The 22,536-nt window shown below is 39.9% G+C and overlaps 1 protein-coding gene across 3 annotated transcripts in view; it reads left to right on the forward strand.

The window, feature by feature from the left end:
- The window catches only part of FHIT (fragile histidine triad diadenosine triphosphatase), a 561,360-nt gene that overhangs the window by 466,495 nt on the left and 72,329 nt on the right, over positions 1 to 22,536 (forward strand). For all 3 annotated transcript variants that reach the window (XM_082768094.1, XM_082768093.1, XM_082768095.1), the window contains one exon: positions 8,679 to 8,747. In XM_082768094.1, the coding sequence (XP_082624220.1) occupies positions 8,679 to 8,747 (69 nt within the window). The remainder of the gene's footprint in view (positions 1 to 8,678; positions 8,748 to 22,536) is intronic.

Consider the following 22,536-nt stretch of genomic DNA (forward strand, 5'->3'; position numbering starts at 1 on the left):
TGTTACTCTGCAAGGGTTGATCCAATAGCTTCTGAGGCCGAGGAGTTGTTACAGGGATTTCAGTCGCCTTTGGGTGATGGAGTAGGTGACCTGTGAAGTCTAATATTTGAAGAAGGCCATTTACTTCCACAAAACCATTTTATATCCCAAATTCAACAGTGCTGAGAGGAAGTAGCAAGGGGTAAGACTTGCTTTGTAGGTCATTTGGAGACTGGTCCTGCTTCCCATCTTCCCAGAGACTTTGGTAGGTGGACTGTTGAGGGGTGAACAGCTGAGAATCTGCATTAAGAATTTCAGGCTTTGGTTCACAACAACTTAAAAATACATTAAATGTGGGGTGACGAAGTTTGGGATGACACATATGCAAATAGCGTTAAATTATGGGCTTATCTAAGATCTTCTGTTTTAAGCTAATTGAAAGACAGAGACCACTGCTGCAGGAGGAAAATATGAAAAGAAAGCTATACTGAAACATAAAAGTGTTTCTGATCAAGTAAAATTCTGTTTCTGTTGAATGTTTTATTTTGTTCCAGTCACATAAATTACCATCTTTGAAATACTAAAACTCCCACAATCAGCTTTTTATAACATAAAATAATTTACATTTAAAAGGTTTAACTGAAGCAGCTAAACCTTAGAGATGAATGTGCACATTCGGCAATAAAATAGGAAAACAGCCCATGTTTTGGAACACATAGCTGCTATGTATAATTTTAATATTATAAATAACTAAATACAGTCTAGTGAGTGCTATATACAGGCACGGAGATATATACTAACTCTTGGGAAATGTATCCTTAAGGATATAAAATGCCTCAGTAGTGACACAGAGCTTTGGAAATCTCCCCGAGCACTGATAGATACTGCGATGGAAAGCACTGTGGCCTGAATGCATTTCATCCTCTGGAGAATGTTGTGGGGCTCAGTCTCGTTACTGTCATTGGAAACCTTCTCTTTCTCCTTGCAGTAGCACCACTCTTCCATCTTTAGTTAATGGAAGAGGAGACAGGGACAGTATGTTAATTCTGCGGGAACCTTGTCTCAGAAGGTGGTTGCAACAGTTGTCTAAAAAGGCAATAACCACACAAATTAGAGATAATGAATTTCCACTCAAAATAAGAGTAACTGATATGTAAGACTTGCCTTCGCCTGCTTTCCCCTGCCACATCCATTCCTGATTTATCTGCTCTCATTTTCCTCCATCTCCCCTACCCCTTGCGTTCATGGGGGAGCGGGCCATTACTGCCGTAATGCTCTTATTCTCTGCTAGTGGAGAGAAGATATATTTCAGTTTTATGGTCTCCTCAAATGTACTCAGACGCATGGAAGAAATATCTTACAGGTGTTTGTATCATTGCAGATACTCTGGAGAATTGAAAACCCTCTGTATTCCAACAATAATATTTCCCTAGACCTCAGTGTAGTTTATATCTCACCTGGGGCACTGAGTCCTGCAGTTACTGGAGTCAGTGAGAAAATAGATGGAAGTTTCCGCAAAACTGGGAAGAGACCCTGGGTGTTAATCATGTGGCTGTAGGACTGACATTTTTGGGCAAACTGTACAGAGCTGTATGCACAGCTGTGTGCAGTACTCTGCCCCCTCTGAGGGGCTGGACCTTTCTTGACATCTACAAGATCTGGCTGGGGTGTTCTGAGCCTCACTATTATTAATTCGAGAAAAAATAACATTATATCATTATATTACCTTTCATATCAGACCTTTCAGGGTCTCCCATCCTTTTCATTCAGACTGGGTCTCCGAGGGAAAAACACGGTAATGCAGTGGACCGGTGTGATAATTAGTAAGTACGTTCTATGTGATTACAATGTTAGCATCTCAGGGGGAAAATGAAAGCTTGTGCTGTCCCTTTAACGGGACAATTTGATAATCCTCTTAACATTTTCTCTTTTGGATGATAATATTTCACAGAATTTTACTTTGTAAAATATTCCTAAAGGGAGGCTTAAGCAATAATGCACAGATTATGGAAATGACTCTCATTAAGTATAGGGAGAGACTTCGGCAAAGCCATGAACTGCTTCGAAACATGTAACCCCCATTAGGAGCTTCATTTAAATGTTTATTCACAGAGCAGTAAATGTTTATTATAGACCATTTTATTGAAACATAAAAAACCCTAATTATATGTATCACAAGTGTTAAAACAATATGCATTTATCAAGACTTAACTAAATATCAGAGGTGAGGGGAAATGCAATTCCTGTTTCATTTCCATCTCAACAACACCAAATTTACAGAAAAAACACCTGGGCAAAGTGACCCCAAAGGAAGATAAAGGAGTAGGACTGTGAGGCAGGTGTTCATCAGCTGTCCCTAAGCCTGTGGCACCTTCGCTGGTACGTGCCTCAGCTTTCCCATCCGGAAAATGGAAGTGATGTTTTCTGCAGAGGCTGCCAGGAAATATCAGTCCAGAAATATCATCCCATACTTATTTCCATTTCATTATTTACTGCCTTTCCGGAGATCTTATAGGAGATGTCATCTAAATCACATTTGGATCACCACTTCCAATGAAAAGGCTAATTATCCTCATTATTGTGCCAATTTTCTTGGGCTTGGGGCTGGTGGGAGAGGTTGGCAGTTCTCATGTAAATGCTAAAGTTGCCTTCAGCTGGGGAAGTTATAACCTCAGATCTCAAGTGGCTTTAAAAATCATTCTGCATGTTTCCATTAGGTCTAGGTCTCTCTTCCAGCTCATTCACAGCTCATTTCTTCAAAACTTTATAGTAGTTGACAGATACATTATTTATTGAGGATGCTGAATCTGCACATTTCTCAGTCTACGTGTTTGAAGATGTACTCTGCTGCAAGTCCCTCACTTGTTTTGGATTCTGATGTATTCACAAATTCTCTCCATTTTGTTGCTTTCCCAAGTATGTGTTCTCTGTGCAGAGCAAGTATCTTGACATTCTTCCAGAAGCAAATCCATGGCATAATCCCTTTATTCCTTACCAGGGTATGTGTACAGTGCAGTGCCATGCAGGGGTACACACGTAGCTCCTGAAAGGCTCCTCACTTAGTAACATCAGGTCAGCCTGCATGGCCTCACCCAGGACTGTTCCCCTCTTTCTTCTGTTTTCTCTCTGCACTCTCCACACCATGCTTTTGATTCACAAAACTCCCACTACCATCTCCATTCCACTGGTAACTCGCACCCTTCCTGTCTTTGATGACTCCTCTAGTCCATTCCCACCTGCATCTCGACCATTTTCTCCAACGTCAACCTGGGCTTTCTGAGAGATGTGAATTTCTCTGTCCTTCCCTTACAGAGCATCCCTCTGTCCCCCAGCATGTGCTGCTCTCAGGTCCGCCTGTCTGTATCACCCCTTTCCATCTGTATCATATTCATATATTTCTCGTGCTGGTAGTCAAGCAGCATTTATTTCTCTGCTTTAATTAACTAGGGCCCAAGCAAAAGTGTCATGAGAGCACACGAGTCGGTGCAGTCTTCTTGGGTTTGGAACAATCCTTACCACCAAAATGCTTTAGCTGCCATCTGGGGAAAAGACACCAAGTGTCTGCATCCTGTGTGCAGCTGAGTCCATGAGGTTTTCGTGATGCTGGAAAGGAAAATGCTCATTCCTAGAAACTAGGCATTCTTCTAGGAAAGGGAGTGTTTCAAGTAGTTTCCTGTCTCGTTTTAATTTTTATAAAATTTGGGTTTTTCAAAGTGGTCTTATTTTGTGTAATTTATAATGGCTGGATAAGTAGAAAAAAATAATACTAGCAATAATTTTGAAAGCTGGGAAAAATTAATATTTTAATTGACCCAAACTACTGTTTTTTAAATCCTGGATAGGACTTCTTATTTATTTATTTATTTATTTCAATGTGTTTCTCTGTCCAAACCTAATTCAGGACTAGGAAAAATGTCAAAAATTCATAAATACTCACTGAACAGAAATTTCTTTCCCATGAGAATATCTTTGCCAGAGCCTGCAACTCAAGGGCCCTAGAAATTGGCTTGCAATGCCTAGAAAGAACAATTGTACCAACTCTGTTAGCATCTGGGTAATGCGATATATTTTCGGGGACAGCAGAGGGAGTGCTTTCTGTTAATGAGCTATGGATATACAGGCAGGGCTTTCTGCGGAATAATTTTGTAACAGGGATAATTGAGCAGTTAATCAAGAATAGCAAACAAGGGCTCCATGGAAGCCCAGTTTACAGAGAGGACAAAATTGCCCTATTTTTCATGTGGCTATCTCAGTATTACGGTTGATTTTCTTTATCACCCGCTGACAGTCTTACTTGGAGAATGGTTATTAGTCTGGAATTTTTACAGTTAATCTGGTACTTTAGAAGAAGCATTATCACAGGCTCCTGTATGAAGCCCATGTGGCTGTAATGGACAAGAGACTTTCAGCAGCTGGCAAGGTGTTATCTGCAAACTTTCATCCTTTTTCTCAGCGAACTAGCTGACAGGGGTCTCCTGGCCAGCATGTCTTGCAGTTTGTAGCCCCCACTGTCCTTCCTGTCCTTCCTCCTGCCTGACAGCCACAGTGGCAGGGGCATCGGGACTTGTTCTTCCTCACCCTGATCTCCTTCTGTGCCCCACATCACTCCCTTACTTGATCTTGCTGCACCACGAGACGGTGGGAACCCACGTGTGAAAGCCTTGTCCCTGTATTAACAAGGAATGTAACAAGGGAAAAGATTAGGCGGATGAAAGGCATCTGTTTTTGCAGTGTGAAGGCACCGCTCAGGCACGTACTGCCCTTGCAGGTGTGGGGGGATCAGCCCTTTCTCTACCACCTTTTTGGCAGTCCTCAGGGGCATGAGACCCATTGCCAGTTTTTATGTATTCATCCTGTAGCAAAGTGTACTGCTAATAAACCCCGGATGAGTGCCGAGGAGCTCTTGTACAGGCTATTATCTCCATTTCTGTTGGAAGCAGAGCTTTGTTGCTCTGCTAACCAGCCCAGCAGCTGAGCGAACGCAACATAATGTTCATGAATTATTACAGGCAACGTCCGTGTCCTCCCCAGTGCTGTGTGGCAGGGTCATCTGATCTTCACTATTCTGGTCTACCCAGGAAATCTCTTTCAGTGTCTGTTTTTGCCTGCTATTTTCACTTTACATCCAGCGTGGTGGTGACACATCAGCTATTCGACCATAATTCAGTATATAAAAACAGCCATAACTAGGAACATTGCTTTCTGCATGGCCTTGAGTGCTGAAGCAAAACTCACCTGACCTGAATGTGTTGGTTTTTCCCCCCAACAAAACAGACTGCAGGTTTTTTGGCCAAGATTTTTGTGAGCATTTTGCAATCCTGGCTCATTGAAAATTGTTTTTAGATGCACAATCCCATGAATGCTTGTGCTGCTGCCAGATTTCAGCAGCGATGGGATGAGCAGGCCCCAGGCTCCCACAGTCACACTGGGAACATCATGGGGCTCGAGCAGAGGGTCCCCTAGCTGCAAGGGGAGGTCAGAGGTGACTCGTCCTGACTCTAGCTCACAAACCCTTCTTGGCAATGCAGATTTTGCTCCTTGCAGTACTTTTCTAATTCTCAGTCCATTTTGGGTTTAAAGATCTCAAAAATACTTCTCTTAAGGGTGCTTTTGTGTCAGTTGGTAAATCTCACCTTTAGAATTTTCTCAATCTGAGATTTCACTTGTAACATGGTAGCTGCTCTGAAAAGAGAGGAAGCTGTAAGTCCAGACTCTAGGAAACTGTCAGTCTAAAAAATGTGATTTTGAAGGCCCTATAATATTCAGTCCTGCTATTTTTGTGGCTAGGTAAACATTTTTCATTGCAGTTTCTACATCCTCCTTCCAGATATCAGAAGCAACTGGTGGGGCTCAAGCATCTTTGACCACATGATGTCCCTCAGGCTGGGTACATATTGCCATGTCCCTATGGTGTCGGACCCAGCATGCCTGTGATCACATGCAGCTTTCTCCATCAGTGTCTGACAAGAAGAAGGAATGGTAGCTAACACACTAGGCAATGCAAGCGTGTGTCTGCATTTTTTATACCCTGATGCGGATAATATTGATTGGTCCATTAATGTAAATGTCTCGGTTGTTGTATGTTGCTTTTCTTGCTTATTAATCAAAATAATGCAAAACGAGGGGAAAGTAATTTTTAGGAGAAAAATGAAATATAATCAGCAGTGATTGAATACAGTCTGCCTGGAATTCAGTGGTGCTTTCTGCTACACACCCAGACGTGGGGGTGCCCACAATAACTGAGAAGAGTTGAAACGCTTTATTTTGACATGTTGTATACACAATGTTTGGATTTCTCCTTTCCAAACAATGTTTTGAGAGAAGATTTACGTAAATCTGTTTGCTTGGTTTAAAAAAGAAAAAAAAAAAAATGCAGCCAAATGTTTTGTTTGTATTTACTGACACATTTCAGTCAACTGCAAATGGCTTTTTGGACATTCCAATTTTTTGTTTGTTTGTTTGTTTGTTTTTGGTCTGGAAAAGAAAATAAAAGGAAACAGCTTGTAACTTGAAGTGACTTGAAGTAACACCCTCCACTCCCAGGTGGGGAGATCTTCCTGCATCCAGCAGTGGACACAAAACACGGAGATGTATACATTATACCTGTGATCCCACTGAACCAATTCACAGGTTGGCAATTAAGCTGGAGCTTAAGTGTCTTGGATTGGCTTTAGCAATAACAAGTAACACTAAAGAGCAAAAATGATAAATTAAAGAACTCTTAATGAATCAAAATACCAGCACCCCAAATTGGGAAGACCATAAGCTGAAAGGTAGGTGAAAGATATGAAATCCCCTTCTTTGGTTTCGCTCCCACAGGGTAACCACTGCTCTGTGCTTGTTTTTTCCTCTGTTTTCTTGGAAAAGCTGAAGACAGGGAATCTACCTGAGCCATAATTGCTGATCCTGTTTCTTTCTATTATGCAAGCAGCAGGAAGAATTCAGATTTCTATGTCTGTCCCATGCACAGAATTAAAAAAAAAATAATTGGAATGTCTGGGGAAAAAAAAAAAAAAGTTCTCTCTTTAATTGATTGTAGTTACCTCAAATATGGAAGTGCCCATTTGTTTTCTGATAGAACTGGCAGATTTTACTACACGGCCTGGTGTTGTATAAGAATGTAATGCACATAGTAAAGGTGACTAACCCCTGAGAATGTCTCTACTGATGCCAAGTGGTCCATATGCTGTCATAAATACTTCTTTTTCCATGCTGAACACGTGAACCCATTTTGGGCAGAAGCTCACATTAGGCTCATTCGTTACCTGCTGTGCTGGTCTGTGCATCTGCAGTGCAGTATCTCTGCACTGAGCTTTGGACTACATCTTGTGTGCTCACTGATATTCCAAATTGTCCTGGGCATACAGATCTTTTTCTGTGTGCATCCTGGAACATTTTGCCACAAAGGTGAAAATTGCTCTTAAAATGAGTGGAATCTGGGGGAGATATGGTTGTTGACAGATGTTATTAGGCTTCATGTATATTATATATATATATAATCAAGAGAAATTCCTGAAAATCGATATTTGCAGCAAAGTTATCACTCCTTGTACCAGAAGAGAAAGAAACTGACAGATTATTCTATAGTTTTATGAATAAACTTTAAATCTAAGAAGAATCACAGATGGGACACACTCTTGAAATTTTGCAGTATTGGTACAAACTTTCATGTTCACTCATATTTTTCTTGGAAGTCTGTCTTTGTCCAAAATCAACGTTCCAGGCCTAGGACTACTGAAGACCATCTTTAAACTTGCTTTGTGATTTTGAGCAATACATCATGAGAGCAGTGATGTTCAGATGATACATTGCACTAATACATCACAAGAACACTATCGGTCCCATGATGTATTAGTATAATACACTATCAGAACACTATCACTGATGTATTACTCAAAACCATGGTTTTTAACCCTCAAGAAACATCCTCATATCTAGGCTGAAAACACTGAAAGCTGTGGATAATGATAAGAGTAAGAAAAACTGGTTTCTCTAGGGTAAATTAAAAAAAAAAAAAAAAAAAAAAAAAAAGTTATGGAATTCAGAATATTTCACTAACTGAAAAGATTTCATGTTATTCTCTGAGCAAATGTTTTTATGGATTAAAGCTAACACGATGTAGGTGTATTTAAATTTTCTTACAATTAGCATAAGAAAATCTTTTTTTATTTTTAATTTCATTATAGACTTGAGCCATGTTTTAAGCATGTTTTAGCAAGGCACATGAATTTCAACTGACTTCCATCTTATCAAATAGAATCAGGTGCAAGCTATCTAAATCCTGTGTATTTTGCATATATACGTGTGATCAAAGAATGTTTGCAGTTTTGTAGCTGAGCTCACTGCGGAAAAGCAGATAGATGAGTGTTTGATTGATTTCTCAGGCATTCTTTTAAAAAATCTTAGTAGATTTTGAGGCATAAGAATCTTGAATTGTCCTTCCTATATGACATGAAGAGACTGTCATAATCGCTTAACAGAAAAAAATAGTAATAACATCAAAATGACATGTCATAATGACTTTTGTCTTATTTTTTGTTCCTTTTCCCCATGTTTCATCAGTATTTGTGACAAAATACATTGCCCCCCTTTTTCCAAGCCCGTGCATGGTTACTTGTATGTGTGGAGAATAATGCTGACAATCCAGAAAAGAAAGGCATGATCTTGGTAATCACTGTTACTTGCTCTCTTATTTCCAGCATGTCCACGTCCATGTCCTTCCAAGGAGGGCAGGAGACTTCAGCAGGAATGACGATGTCTATGAGGAGGTAGGGGCTGCATTCCATTTCTTGTTCAGAGTTGTTTTCACAGTTAGAAAATCACCTTGATGATATAGAACATGCCTTGAGTGGAATTATTTAATGATATCTCTACGTTTTTATTGGCTGCAAAAAGCCTGTGATAAGCACCAAGCCCTGTACTGAGATTTCCTTGTAAGCTCTGGGTCAAGCTGCGGTCACAGAGGGTCTCAGCGGAGGATGCAGTCAACGTTTTTGGTACCTCAGTTTGTCGCCACACACAGCGTGATGTGGCATCTCTACCAATGGCTGTGCTCTCTTATTTTGTGGGTGCTGGAGAAAAGGGCGAGTGAAGGATAATCACTCACCAAACCATACGGTTAGCCTGCCAGGCAGGGAGCTGACAGCCTGGAGTGGCAAACCTCTCCCTCCCAGCAGGGGAAAGCACAGGAGGCTCAGTACAACTTCATCACAAATTGCCTTCTGGCTTGCTTTCTGCAGAACTCTGCTCAGGCTCTGGACAAATGACTTTGTAGCCCCAAAGATAAAAATTAAAGAGCAACTATATAGATGTAATATATGCATGTGTGCAGATTATACTGCAGAGCTGGGGACATAAGCTGTTCCAATGTGACTGAATTACTGGCTCTTGTTTAAATGAACAATTGTATTGGCATTAACAAAAACTTTTCCCCAGCTTGACAGCTGTCACAATGATTTAACGAAAAAAATTCTCACTATTGTTAGATTTACGGATTGTTCTTAGTGGGTTTGGTAGGATCCTCTATCTCAGATATGACATCTCCTTTTCTTTCTGAAAGTAATTAATATAAACTTGTTCAGTGCTACTGCAATACTATCTGCTTGAAGAAAAATTCATGACATTTTATGCTTTTGTATTTTTTCCTTTGTGATATATACATGATGACAACTCCCCACTCTCAAAAAATGATAGCATATTTTAAAGTTTTCTAATGACTTAATTCAAAAGTTGTGAACATGAGAAGTAGAGACTGAGAACTCGTCTAACAAGGATATAACCTTATAATGAGACCATTGAGCAAGGACATCGAATGTAAATACATGACGGCCATCTTATATACTGCCGTACTTAAAAGCAGTAAAGTGAGGCAACTTGGAAGTTAACATTTTTCCTCTTCAAATGTGTTAAGTGGCTTTCAGTGCTGTACAACCCACAAACTCTGTTTCCATTTTTGTCATATTTACAATACCATTTACTTTTTTTTTTTTTAGCACGCTTATTTCTCTCTTGCTATATGTAAATCCAAAAAAAGCAAAACTCTGTTAATGAAATAGACTTTACTTTTAGTGGTAAATGCAGAAGGCGTAACAAATTGGTGAAAATTATTTTTATCTTGTCATTTTCAGTTATAGCAATTGTAGGTGTTGCTTATAGCAGACATAGGAAACAAAAATATTTAGACACTGATGTTATAACTTTTAGTGGAAGAATGTACAGCCTCAGAGTCTAAACAGTCACTCTTAAATACCAAAGAGCAAACATAAGTTTTCATACAGACTGTAGCTTACCAAAGATTTCATTGTACAATTAAATTGCCAGGGAAAAATCCTACAACATCTGATGTTATTGAAAGTTTGGTGCCACATGCTAGCACTTTCTGGACTGTGGGGCAGAGGGGCTTAAGCAGTGTCCTATCAGGGGGAAAGTGGATAAATCTATACAAAAAATAAAAATAAATAAAATAAATAAAATTAAAAGGCAAACTGTTGAATATACAGCTATTTTTAGAAATTATTTGGAGATTATTCCAGTAAAGCAAAAATCTTTTGATATTATGCATCTTTGTGTTGTACCAACAAGACTTATCCCTTTGTCAAGAAGATTTTTTAAAAGACTTAGGAAGACCTGTTGATCATGGTGAAGCAACAGTCTGAAAATCTACGGGGGATAGAGTACTATTAGGTGAGGTGTAGGTGCTGGAGAGAGCGATAAATCCATTGTCTGTGAAATTTGTGCTTAAGGCAATCCATAACCTGTTCGTAAGTGAAGCTTTATTTCCATATAGTTGAGTGATAGGCAGAGTTGTACTTCAGTCAGCAGGCCTCCTTCCAGTGTAAAGCACACATGGGCTACTTTTTGCATATTGTGGTGCCTGATTTAATAACTTCAAGTAAAACTGTACAGCTACTCTGTATAATTTTTGCAGATTCTGAATCTCATCCTTGATTCAACACATACTGTATGTCTCAAAATCCTACCTATCTGTAAATGCCGTTGAGCTCTCCAAACTCCTCAGTTGTCATCTGTATATGCTCAGCAGATTGTTGACAAATCCCATTGCTCAGTGAGTGTTTGACAAGAAGGAGAATGCCCAGATGTTGAGACATCAGTCCTCTTAGGAGACTTCTAGAGATGAGACAGCTAGAAGGTATTCACAGCCTCTTCCTGTGTGTTTTTTTTTCTCCCATTTGGTTTGGGACTGACCACCCTTCTGATTGAAAAGACATAAAAAAAAAAACTAGCAGGTTGATCTGTGCTTAGTAAATATGTTCACTGGGATCTGGTATCTCCAGGCTTTTGGCTATGAAGCTCTGAGATAGCCTCATCTAGAGCTGCTTTTAAGTGAAAAGGGTATTCTTAAAGGTAAGGTATATCTTTAGCACTTGGTTTTTAATAAGGCTGCTGATGGACAGTAATGCCAGCTAGTTTCTGGATATATTTTTAGAACTTCAATACTGGAACATTAATTGTAAAAGAAATGAAAGAGGGGCCGACACCCATTCCACAGCACCTTCTCTGAGACAACCTTTGAAATATGTCACTTAATCTTTTAGCTTTCTTTACCTCGGTGCATATGAAAAAAGTCACTGGATGATTTTTCTTAGTGTATCTTAGTGATTAATAACGATGTGAAGATATATTTCATTTGCATCTTTGCAGGGGTATTTCTTGGGCGGTTGTTTCCCATGGAGTGTTAGCTATCCACCCTCAGGGCTCACCACAGTGAAAATCTAAAGGCCTAGTTTTTCAGTTCTTACATTTTCCTGCAATTATTTGAAGCCTAATCCTGCAAGTATGCACAAGTCAGAGTTAAATTGGTCTTACAGGTTTTTTATAGGTTCGGGATCTTCATATTTTAGTCTTGCTGAATCACTTTTCTCATCTACACCTCAAGTAATTCTTATTTGGTGATTCACTTTATTTCTTGGACAACAAAACTGTAGTAGCTAAATATTAGGAAATGTACCTCTTATTTCTCTCTCTTTTCTGTTTTGTTTGGAATAGATTTTTTTTTTTTTTAAGTTATTAATCAAAGAATTTAAAGGTCTTACCATCAAGCAGTTATGTGCGTTGAAGTAAATGTTTTTTTGTGCTATTGTAAGGACATGCCACAGTAATTGGTAAGTGTGGTGTTAATGAATGTCTTTCCTTTAGGACAGCACCTGTGTTGTTGCAGTCAGCACAAGCGCTGCAGATTTGTTGGAGGTCATCGTGTCCAAGGCATTCAAGAACATTATCCTGAAATGTCTCAGCAGTTTCATATATTCAGCCATCTGTGGGCAGTCCTCATTCAGTGTGTATTTGAAAAAGTCCATAGCACAGCCTGTCCCGGGTCTCCACTGAGTGGTTAGCCATTACCGCAATATAAATAACATTTATCATCCTTTAGGTTGGCAGGTAATAGCCGTACTGGGCCAGGGAGTGCGGGGCTTTCTTAGAAAGGAAGACTGAATCAAAAGTCTGTAATGCCACTGTTATGAGTACTGAACTCCGTAAGTGAATTTGGAGGCTGACATACTTGGAGGGGTGAGGGCAGCCCAACTTGTCAATGAAACCAGGAGCACCCCTGGCTTTCAGTACTGTGTTTTGTGGTGCCAAGCCTCATTTCTCCCCAAATCCTGTGTTTCAGTTGGTGGTTGTAGCCTGCTGTAATGGATATAGTTACAGCGGTGATGTGCATTTTGTCCAGGGCAAAGAGTGCCATCTTCACACCAGCTTTGCTTTCATGCCCACCCAAGCTCCTTGCCCATTTTCAGCCTAGGCTGGAGAGCATTAAAAATTTTCTAGAGGGGGAAAGTGTGAATAAGAGAGGCTGACCCGAATTCTTGTGTCTCCACCCCGTCACTGCCTGCCAGACCTGCCTCGTGGACCTCTTGTAATGAGCCTGGGTGAAACTTAATGTGAATTCTCCGGTAACTTAGAGATTTTGTAAAATGCAGAAGCCGGCAAAAGACCTCAGTTCATGCTGTCCTCCTTCCCCTCTGGCATTCAGGCACACAGTAAGAGAATCACTTAGGGAAAGATATTTTGACTTAGTGATCTCATTCAGCACATTATGTTAAATCATTTCAGCAAGAATACCTATTAGTAATCGTTTCCAATTCCAGGGAGGATGGAGGAGGCATTTTGGCACGTGACTCAAGAGCCTGCTGGGCTGCTTTTTCACGTTGGCAAAACCGGGGAACAGCAGTGAATTTAGAAGTTTAGTCAAACAAGCCTGAAGTTTAATTCTCCGTGAGTGGCTTTGACTGTGACATGCCTTCACCCTGACCTGCAGACAGCGTCTTGCGTACTGCCGAGCACAGAGCCTGGTGGAGGGCTTGAAACGTGCACAGCTGTACTAAACTGTTCGGGCTGCTTCTTCCTTAAAGATAAGGTATATAATGAAAAGATAAATAAGCCTTAATCCAGGTCCTGCTAGACAAAATGGAAAGATGCCCAACAGCTTCTGTGAGCATTGGATTGAACTGTTCATGAAAATTAATAGCATGCAGAGCTAATAGGCTGTTCCTTGGCCTCAGAATTATATTGCACCTTCTGGGAACATATTGTAGCCTGCTGGTAGATCAGTCTGCTGCATCTGAACTCCCTTGGGGCCAGACTCTGCTTCCTTTGAACCCTGCATGGGTAAACCCATGGAAAGGGAAGGAACCAACACAGAATGTAAATTGGATTTATAAAAGAAAAATAAAACAACAAAAAAATGTTTTCCCCAGGTACAAGTCTATTTCCCTATCTTCTTCTGATGCAGCAGCAAATAAATTCTTCCTAGTAGGCTGTGGGTTTTATCCTGGTCTTGCCAATGTTGTTTTTTTCTGACTGATGGAGCATCAGAGGAGGTTTCTAGTAGCCAAGGAGCATAATAATTTCCCAGTTGTTTCATGTGTCTTATGATATTATAGCGACTCCAGCCGGGCAAGTCAGACTAACTGTATATGAATATTTCCAGCTGTGAGTATTGCAGTAGAAGCTAGAGTTGTGCAAATAATTATGTTTTGGACTTTTGTCAAGTAAACTGACAAAAAGTCATGACAAAAAGTCATTTTGAGTTGACCTGAAACAATTTTTTTCCAACAAATGAATTTCTTTTTGAGTCAAACAGGATGATTTTTTTTGTGGACCATGATATTTTATACGATTCAAATTTGAAATCCCCTGGAAACTGCTGGTACTCCCTGCATGCACCCAAGCTACGTAAGGCAAAAATGACAAATCTACCAGCAGGATGTAACAAGGATGGGAGACATCCTACCATTATGTATATCTCCCTAGATGGAAACCCCACTGTTTATGGTATTTTCTACCTCTTCCAACCCTGCAAAACATTTCTTAATTTGGTATCTGAAATCTCTGAGATCTTCCTGTAGCCTGTGTACATTGCTGCACTCATCTTAAGACAGGAAGATATCATAATCAGATCTGATTAAGAACCATTTAATTCCCTGATATCTTCCTTTGGATCTAGAGAAATGGGATCAGCCCAGCTATAGGAACAAATCAGAAGTGGTTTGAAGAGTTCTCATTAAGGGCAGCAATTCCTCATGATCATACCCATGCCCTTTACACCTAGACTTTGTCCAGAAGCTAGTGTACATTTGGCATTATACATATTGTTGTGTAGTCTCACTGCCCTCTAGCCCAGCTGTCTCTCTGCATTCCATCACTGCTTTTGCTGGTTCTTACCCTTTGCTGCCTCAAGGTTCCTACAATCATTTTCCTCATAGGTAAAAAATACGAGCTTCCAGAAATCACTAACATTTAGTCTAAAATATAGCAAAGACAAATTATTGCAATGATTACAAAAGGGCTCTTGGCTCCTACTGTAGGATGTTTACTGTGTTTAACTCATGAAACATTTGCTTTTTTGTGTCCTTCATTGGCAAGTGGCTTAGTGACAAAGAGGCTCCAACCAAAGACAAGTCATTGATAAGGGAATTAAAGTGAACATGGTCTCGCAGACCCATTTGCTATGTCAGCGCTTGGACTTGCTTAGCTGCTCAGGTGCTTCTTGTGTATTCCCAGTCTCTGAGGTAAAACTGTCTCTAGACCTGTGATTATCCTCTAATGTACAATGTAAGCCGAATTCTTGCTGGTGGGGAGAACATACCCCATTAGTATCCTGGACACTCATCTTTTTGGAATTTATGAGATGGAAAGTAAACAGAACTATCAGGGAGTTGGTGGTTTCCAAAAAGAGATTTTTCTTCTCTGAACTGAAATGTTGCCATAAACTTAAAATGAAATACTCTCTTACATTCTGTTTAAGGATTGAGGTATGAGAGCAGCTAGTTGGTAAGCCCCAAACCTAATCACACAGAAATGCAGGGCACTGTACATCAGATTACCTCTGCAGTTTGTTCTGCCAAGAGCAAAATTTGGAGAGTCCCTTCCCAGTCATAGAATCACAGAATGGTTTGGGTTGAATGGGACCTTAAAGATCATCAAAACACCTTCCAGTGGTAGGACTGGCTCTGTTATGGCCAGTAGCGCACAGTGATCCACCCTTCTGACCCCCACGCAGATACATAAAGCTGTTATAATTTTAGGTTGTGACCCTCCACAGAAATGACCTGTTTGGACCCTGTAGTTGGGGGCAGTTTCTTTGTCTTGCTCCCTTGCAAATGCAGATCACCGTTTTGAGGGATAGGGTTTGTCTAGTGGAGGTTCAAGCACCAAGTACCTGGGAAGTGACCAAGCCATAGGAGATGCCATCTGACATGGTTGTTGCCGGCAGTGTCATTAGCTTGCCCAGCACTGAATCATCAGATTCAACGATATGCATGTGATACTATCCCTCACTTTCTAAATGTGACTTTTCTAAATGAAGGTGGAGGTATATTAATGGAGCCAAGTGTTCTTCCTTGGTTGGGAAGTAAATAAAAGTCTGATGGGATGGGTTTACCAACGTCTGCAAGGTCAAGTTAATTTATCTTATGAGTCAAAAGAGTGAAAAATATATAGATATGAGAAATAAGCTTTCCAGATATGTGCTTGTGTTCTCTTTTCATTTGTTTTGTGGAAAAGAAAAAAAAAAAAGTCATGCTTTCTTTTTCCTTTATGTATTTGCTCACTGTTTTCCTTTTTTTTTTTTCCTTCTGGGGGAATAAAGGTGTAGAAGGAAGCTGAACTGAAAGGGAGCTAGAAAATACTGCCAACAATCCTAAAATAACAAACAGAGAATTGAATGTTTTTTGTTTCCAGAAACAAAATGACATGCTGACAGTGTGAGTTGAAAGAAAATTCCCCACACCTCTTATTTAAGCACTTTTAGATTATTAAAAAAATAATAAATAAATAAATAAATAAATAAAGTTTATTAAAATGAAAGTTAAAATTATGAAGTCTGAAGAAAAATACTCTTTTTAATAAACAGGTATTCATACACTTGCTTATATGTACATATGTTTATATACATGTGTGTATATGTACACACACACATGGACTTGTGTTTGTAGATGTGGAAAGAGCGGAGGGCTCAGTAATGCATGCAGTATTTGTTTTGGTCTCTTCTAATACTTCTGGGCCTTCTCTTTTGCACCAAAATGTATGAGATTTCAACAGTTAAATTGTCTAAGGAAGATCTGATTGTGTCATGCCTTTCCTCAGTATTTCTGCTACAATAATCATCAGTGAAACAGTTAACAGCATTGAAATATAAACTGCCATCCTTCAGGCTCCAAAGTTAACACCTTTCTGTTACCAGCTCACTGTGGTTTCACAGTTAACACCTCACCTCTTTTTGTAGAAGACAACACTTTACATTACAGCTTGTGGTCTGGCAAAAATGCTACAGAGTTTATCGTAGGCAAATCTCAGTTACATGCATTTAAAACACTAGTTAAAAAATTCATTGCCAAAGATAGCTCAGGCCGTGTTCTATACCTTTATTGCCATATGTTAAGAAAGGCATAAAACGCATAAAAGGCAGAGGTACAAAATTATCTTGGGCAAAATATTGCAGGAATATGGCTTGCTTTTCTAGAAACATTTGCTCAAAATTATCTTCTGCTCTTTTAGGCCATGATAATGCAAGTGTGTGGGGCAGTTGGTGGGATGGCAAGGGTTCAGGTCTCCTTTGGGCCAGCCCAGCAATGGATTAGGCCATTGAAATGGGAGGAAGGAGGCTGACAGCAAAAAGAGTGAGAGTGGATGTTAGGTTTTGTTGTGATGCTTTTGCCATGGGGGAAGTCTAAAGAGATTGCAGAGCGGTTTCCATACTCAGAAAGAAAATGTTCATTTCAGTTTCAGAAAGGAGATTTTAACAAATCATTGCACTAGAGTGAAAATTTAGTTTGACAGAGTGTCAGGATAATTATATACAATTTGGTTTTGTTTAAATATATTAAGCACTATTGTTTCTTTTCCATGTTATGGATTGACTTGAGTGCTAGGTTGCAGTGGTTTTCCCTAATTGCTTTAATCCTTGTCCTTAAGAAAATGAATACTTTAAATTTTTACTAGTTAAGTACACTGCTAATGAACAAAAGGCTGTACCAATCTCTGGCAGACCAAAAAAAAAAAAAAAAAAAGTAAAAAAGTGAAAGGAAGGGGGGGAGAGAGAGAGAGAAGCTAATCACCAAACCATTCTGTTAATGCTTATTTTAATCATCCTGCCTGCCCTTCCTGGCAGACAGAGCCATTAAGGCTGCAGAGGCAGGAGGTGAGCTATCACCATCAAATGGCACTGATGTTGAGAATTGGGCCCAGGAGTACAATTTGACTTGTCAGTTTGTATAGACATAAAGCTTCATTGTTGTGCACAGACACAACTGGCTTTTTAAAAGTCTATTTCCCTCCTGATGATGTGAGAATCTGCTCCCCTCTCTCCTACTGTTCTCCAGCCCTCAAATTTATTAAATGGTGTTTATAACCGTGCACCCAGGTTGCATGGCACTGCAGGGGCAGGTGGCCTTCATCGATGCCAAGAGCGAAGTTGGTGGGTCCTTCTCACACCAATGACCACACTTCCCTGCTCTGAACCCCAAGCTACCCTCCAGGGTGGGAGTGAAGAGCTTCAACTCCCCCACGGGGGTGATGGCTCATTGTGGGGAGCTTTTGAGTGCCCATATTACTGCAAAATCTTCAGAACTGCTAATTCTGTCTGGAATGAAGTGTGCATTTTAAAACATACAGGATGTTCAAAAGAAGAGAAGAAATAGCACTGTTTCCTTGGGGTCAAAAAGGAAATATCCCCAAAATTTAATTAATTACAGGAAGTATATGATTTGTTTTCAAAAACAGATTTGTTGCCCTTTGCCTTGTATTGAAAACTTTTACCTTTCTGACTACTGCCTTGAGTGCTAATGACTTTTTTTGGATGAAAATGTTGCAGGGAGCCATTGAATATGTTTCCAGGAGCACAGTGCAGCATTATTCCCAAATTTCAGCTTTTGCACTCTGCAAAATGGCGGAAGTGTTTATTGGTGCCCACATCAAGTAACTGCATTTATTGCTGCAAGAAAAAGCAAGGTTCAAGCTCCCACTTGGCTGAGTTGCAACCTAATTACAGCCACCCAAGCACAGGTATTCCAACAAGGAGGGAAAGCAGGGAAATAAAGCAGCCTTTGTCTCACATTCCCTGGAGGGTTGCAGCAATGTTCAACTTGGCTGGCTAATAACCACTTCCTGCATTTAATTGCAGAAGTTGGTCACATGTTTGTAGTAAACATAAAAACAAATCCTACCAAATGTTTGTATCCCCATTTTTACCAATGTAAATTACTTCTGTCTATTGGTAACCTGCTTCTAGGGATTGCAATCTCTGTGGAAGAGGGAAGGTATTGCAATAAATAGTTCTTATTGGAAGGTCTATTTTTAGATACTTTTTTCTTGAAGGATCACTTTTTGCTTTCTTTTTGTAAGAAGAAAATCTATTCTTGGTCATTACATTAGTGTCTTTGAAGTGGCAAATGCACACAACTGCCAGATCACATACAGTATGGGAGTTATGCAGGGTTTTCTTCAGCTGAAGTGTGATTGTGAGCAGTAACTGAGATTAGCTTCCCAGGAGAAGGGACTTTGCTCTCCTCCTGTTTTTTTTTTTTTTTTTTTCCTCAGAAAAATAGTTGCACTTAATGCACTTATGAGTAGAGTCTAAGTGCTAACATACTTTCTTCCCATACCCCTGCCATTTCTGTGGCAGTCTTACTGAAGAAATAACAATACATAAAGCTGCATAAACACTTAAGGTCTTAGGTGTCTGCTTCCACTGGCACTTTCAAATTTTCCATTTGTAGATAATTTCATTTCACATTTTTACATCTGAAGTACCTGTTTTTGGAGACCTCAGAGTATTTTTACACGTTAATTAAATTTCCTACCAGCTATGTGAGTGCATTAAGTAGTAGCACTTGAAGGTGTGATGCGGAGAGGTAAGGGGAGACAGTGAAGTTAGAGAGTGAGCAAGTGAGATCTGCTATTGAGTGCAGATACATTCATAACTCTCTGAACAAGCAAAAGGAAAGAGGTGGATTGATCACCTCTCTATAGCTACATGGAATAATCCAGGGCATGAGGATCATGATTCCGTGTAGGAGCTGTGACCCTAAGAAGTCAATAAATATAGTGGGATAAGCTCCCCAGCTTTAAGCAACGTTGAAAATTTGGATGTTTCACAAGAACTTTTATTCAGTGTTTTTCTGGAGAATAATATTGTTGGTATTTAAAAAGTCAAATTGTCACATGGGAGTACTCTGGTTTAATTCTACCAAAGTTTGTGAGCAGCAGCAATGGCACGTCTCTAAAGGTAGACACCTCAAGTATTTTAATAATAGGTGATATGTTCACTCACCTGTAGATAGCAGTGGTTTTACTAGGTCTAGGGGGTCTCCACTAGTGTGTTGACTTTTATCAAACACTTACAGAAAAAAATACAAGAAGAAGCACAAGTGTGGAGTGTTTTGGTTTTTGTTTTTTTTTTTTTTTTTTTTTTTTGTTGTTGTTGTTTTTGTTTTGTTTTTTTTACTCCAGAAAGGCACATCCAGGAAATTATTTGCTGTAAGTGCATTCTCAGGTAGAGGCAGGATGATTAAAAAAAAAAGAAAAAGGCAAGATAGCTAGGGCCCTCTCTGTCATTGACTTTCAACAAGTCAGAGTCTAAATGCTTTAAAGACTTCTGAAAAGCCAGCCCTTTATCCTTGTGTATTAGGCTGCATTGAGCAGTATTGACAGTCAGTAGGCTGTTATTGGCATGTGGTTGTCTCTTCGTATCGTTTGCACAAGGGCATGAAGCAGAACTGCCCTCTGCTGCATGCGAGCTGGGGAGCTTTGTATTGATGTGTCAGCACTTTGTGTTTCTGGGTCGCTTTCATGAACATGTGTAGAAGGGAAATAGCAGCAGAATAAGGGCAGTTCCCAGGTTAGGTAGCATGCTCCATTGATTAGCATCCTTTACTCTGCTGTTGAGTGCAGTAAACAATGAAGCTGAGAACAATCTGGTGTTTTTCCAACACTTTTAGCAACCTCTTGTCATTTTAAGCTCCTGATATTTCTTCTCTGGTACTACCTGGTGATCCCTTTTACTCATTTATTACTGTTGCTTCTTCTCAAGAAATAAATTTGCTGAGAGTAAAGAAAGTTGCTCATTAGGGCAATGTAATTAAAGGAAAAGTAGACATCATGCCAAGTTCTGCTTTCTCTACAAAGCGCCACCTTGGAGATTGCCTGAAACTCAATTACTCGTTGCTCTGCTTATTAAGAAGAACAATGTGCTGAAATGATCCCTACTCCTAATAACCTTGTTTTCTACGTGTGAATCATGTTAATACTTTTTTCTTCAGTGCCCTAATCACCATGTATAAAATGGATCTCTTTCTAGAGGGAGAATGGGGAAGGTGGGCTGCATGGTGGGTGTTCTCTAAATTAACACTCTCCATGGAGAGTTTCTTGTTTCCTGCTGGTCCACAGTCATTTTGTTTGTTGTTGGTTTCTTTTAATTACACAGAACAGCATTTATTTGCAAATTGCATCTTGATAACCAGTTTTCCTCTGGTGAAATGAAAATGTTCATCCTCTGCATTGTTCCCCTCCTCTGGGGGAAGGAGTGTGTGGTATTTCCCATGTCTCAGGCTCTCCCATCTTAGTCCACGGTTTCACCAAGAAAAATGACTTCTGGAGAAGAAAGCTGGCAAGAACACATGGTAAATAATCTTGTCACATGAACGATGCTAGTGCCAACTCTTCTCCCCAGGGTGCAATGATGATCTCTTCCCACTGTACTCTTAATACAGTATCTTCAGCTTGCATGAGCAGCCTGTTCCTATGGGCCCAGGAAACCTGTGCGTCCCTGCAACAGGCCTGGGTTGCAGGGACCTGTAAATAACAATCTTTTGTCAAGGGCTTTGGAACACACCTAAAGACCTCACGGAAACTTGATGTACTCCCATTCAGCTGATCACATCTGTACTCTCCTTAGTTCTGTGCTGAAGTCTAACCCTCTATAAATAAACACATAACTTGTTAGCTGGATATTCCAGCAGAAATGAAGGACAGAAATGTTAATAATGGCAGCATGTGGGCCAAAGCTCTCATGGGAATCTGGGGAAATTACATGAGGGTCGAACTCTATGGGGTCCATGATCTGAGTACCAGTAAGTTTTCCTGTAAGTTTTACCTGAAATTCTCTAATATGCCACAAGCAATCATAAATTATTGCATGTAAACCTAAATTTAGGTCAGTATTGTGTATAGAATTGGCTGAATCTTGAACATATCCAAGGGAGAGAAATGGAGGTCATTTGTTCATAAGAAAAAATAAAGATGAGCTTGACTGAGATAACTTTGCTTCCGGTGTGGAAAAGAATTGAAGAAATATAAGGCTCTTCACTCTTTGGTGCACACATGCATACGATGAGGAGGCTAGTCCCAGTACCACCAATGTCTTGTATACCAGGCAAACTACCAATTGTATGTTGCGTGAATACTCTGTTCCTGAAAAATGCTTTGTATTTTCATCGTAGAAGGAAATGCAGGACTGTATAGTTAACCATTACTTCTCCCTCTTTCATCTCAGAATATTTCAGTCCTTTCATGTAAAGCACAAGGGAACATGATTGAAAAGGAAAGTCCTACCCTTTGATGTTTATTTGTTGCATTATCCACTTTTCATGGCTCTATTATTCCAGAATCCTATTGAGCTATTCATATAGAGCAGAAATCTGCACTGCTGTCAGTAGGGAATTTCTGCCTCTAAATCACGTAATTTGGCCCCTGATACTTAACTTGGGGCCAGATTATCAAAAGTGTTGAGCACCAGCTTTCCAAAGATTTAGCACCTCCCACTGAGGACAGATTTTCAAAACTGCTGAGCACAGAGCAGTTCCTGTTGTGACCCTTTAAGGATAGATATGCAAAAGAACTCAGCAGTTCCCTTTCACCAAGGAGCTAAGCCCTTTCCAAAATTTGTCCAGCTTTATTTAGTGCCATGCCAGAAGATGAGGGTTTTTGAAAATACGGCTCTTCGTAAACTCTCTGATGTGGAAAATGCTAAGCTACAAACTCCAGAAGGGCTTGAAAAAGCATTTGAGAAGACGCAAACCTCCATGTTTCAAGACAAGC

The sequence above is a fragment of the Aythya marila genome (assembly GCF_965140915.1).
Source record: "Aythya marila genome assembly, chromosome: 10".
NCBI classification, from domain to species: Eukaryota; Metazoa; Chordata; class Aves; order Anseriformes; family Anatidae; genus Aythya; species Aythya marila.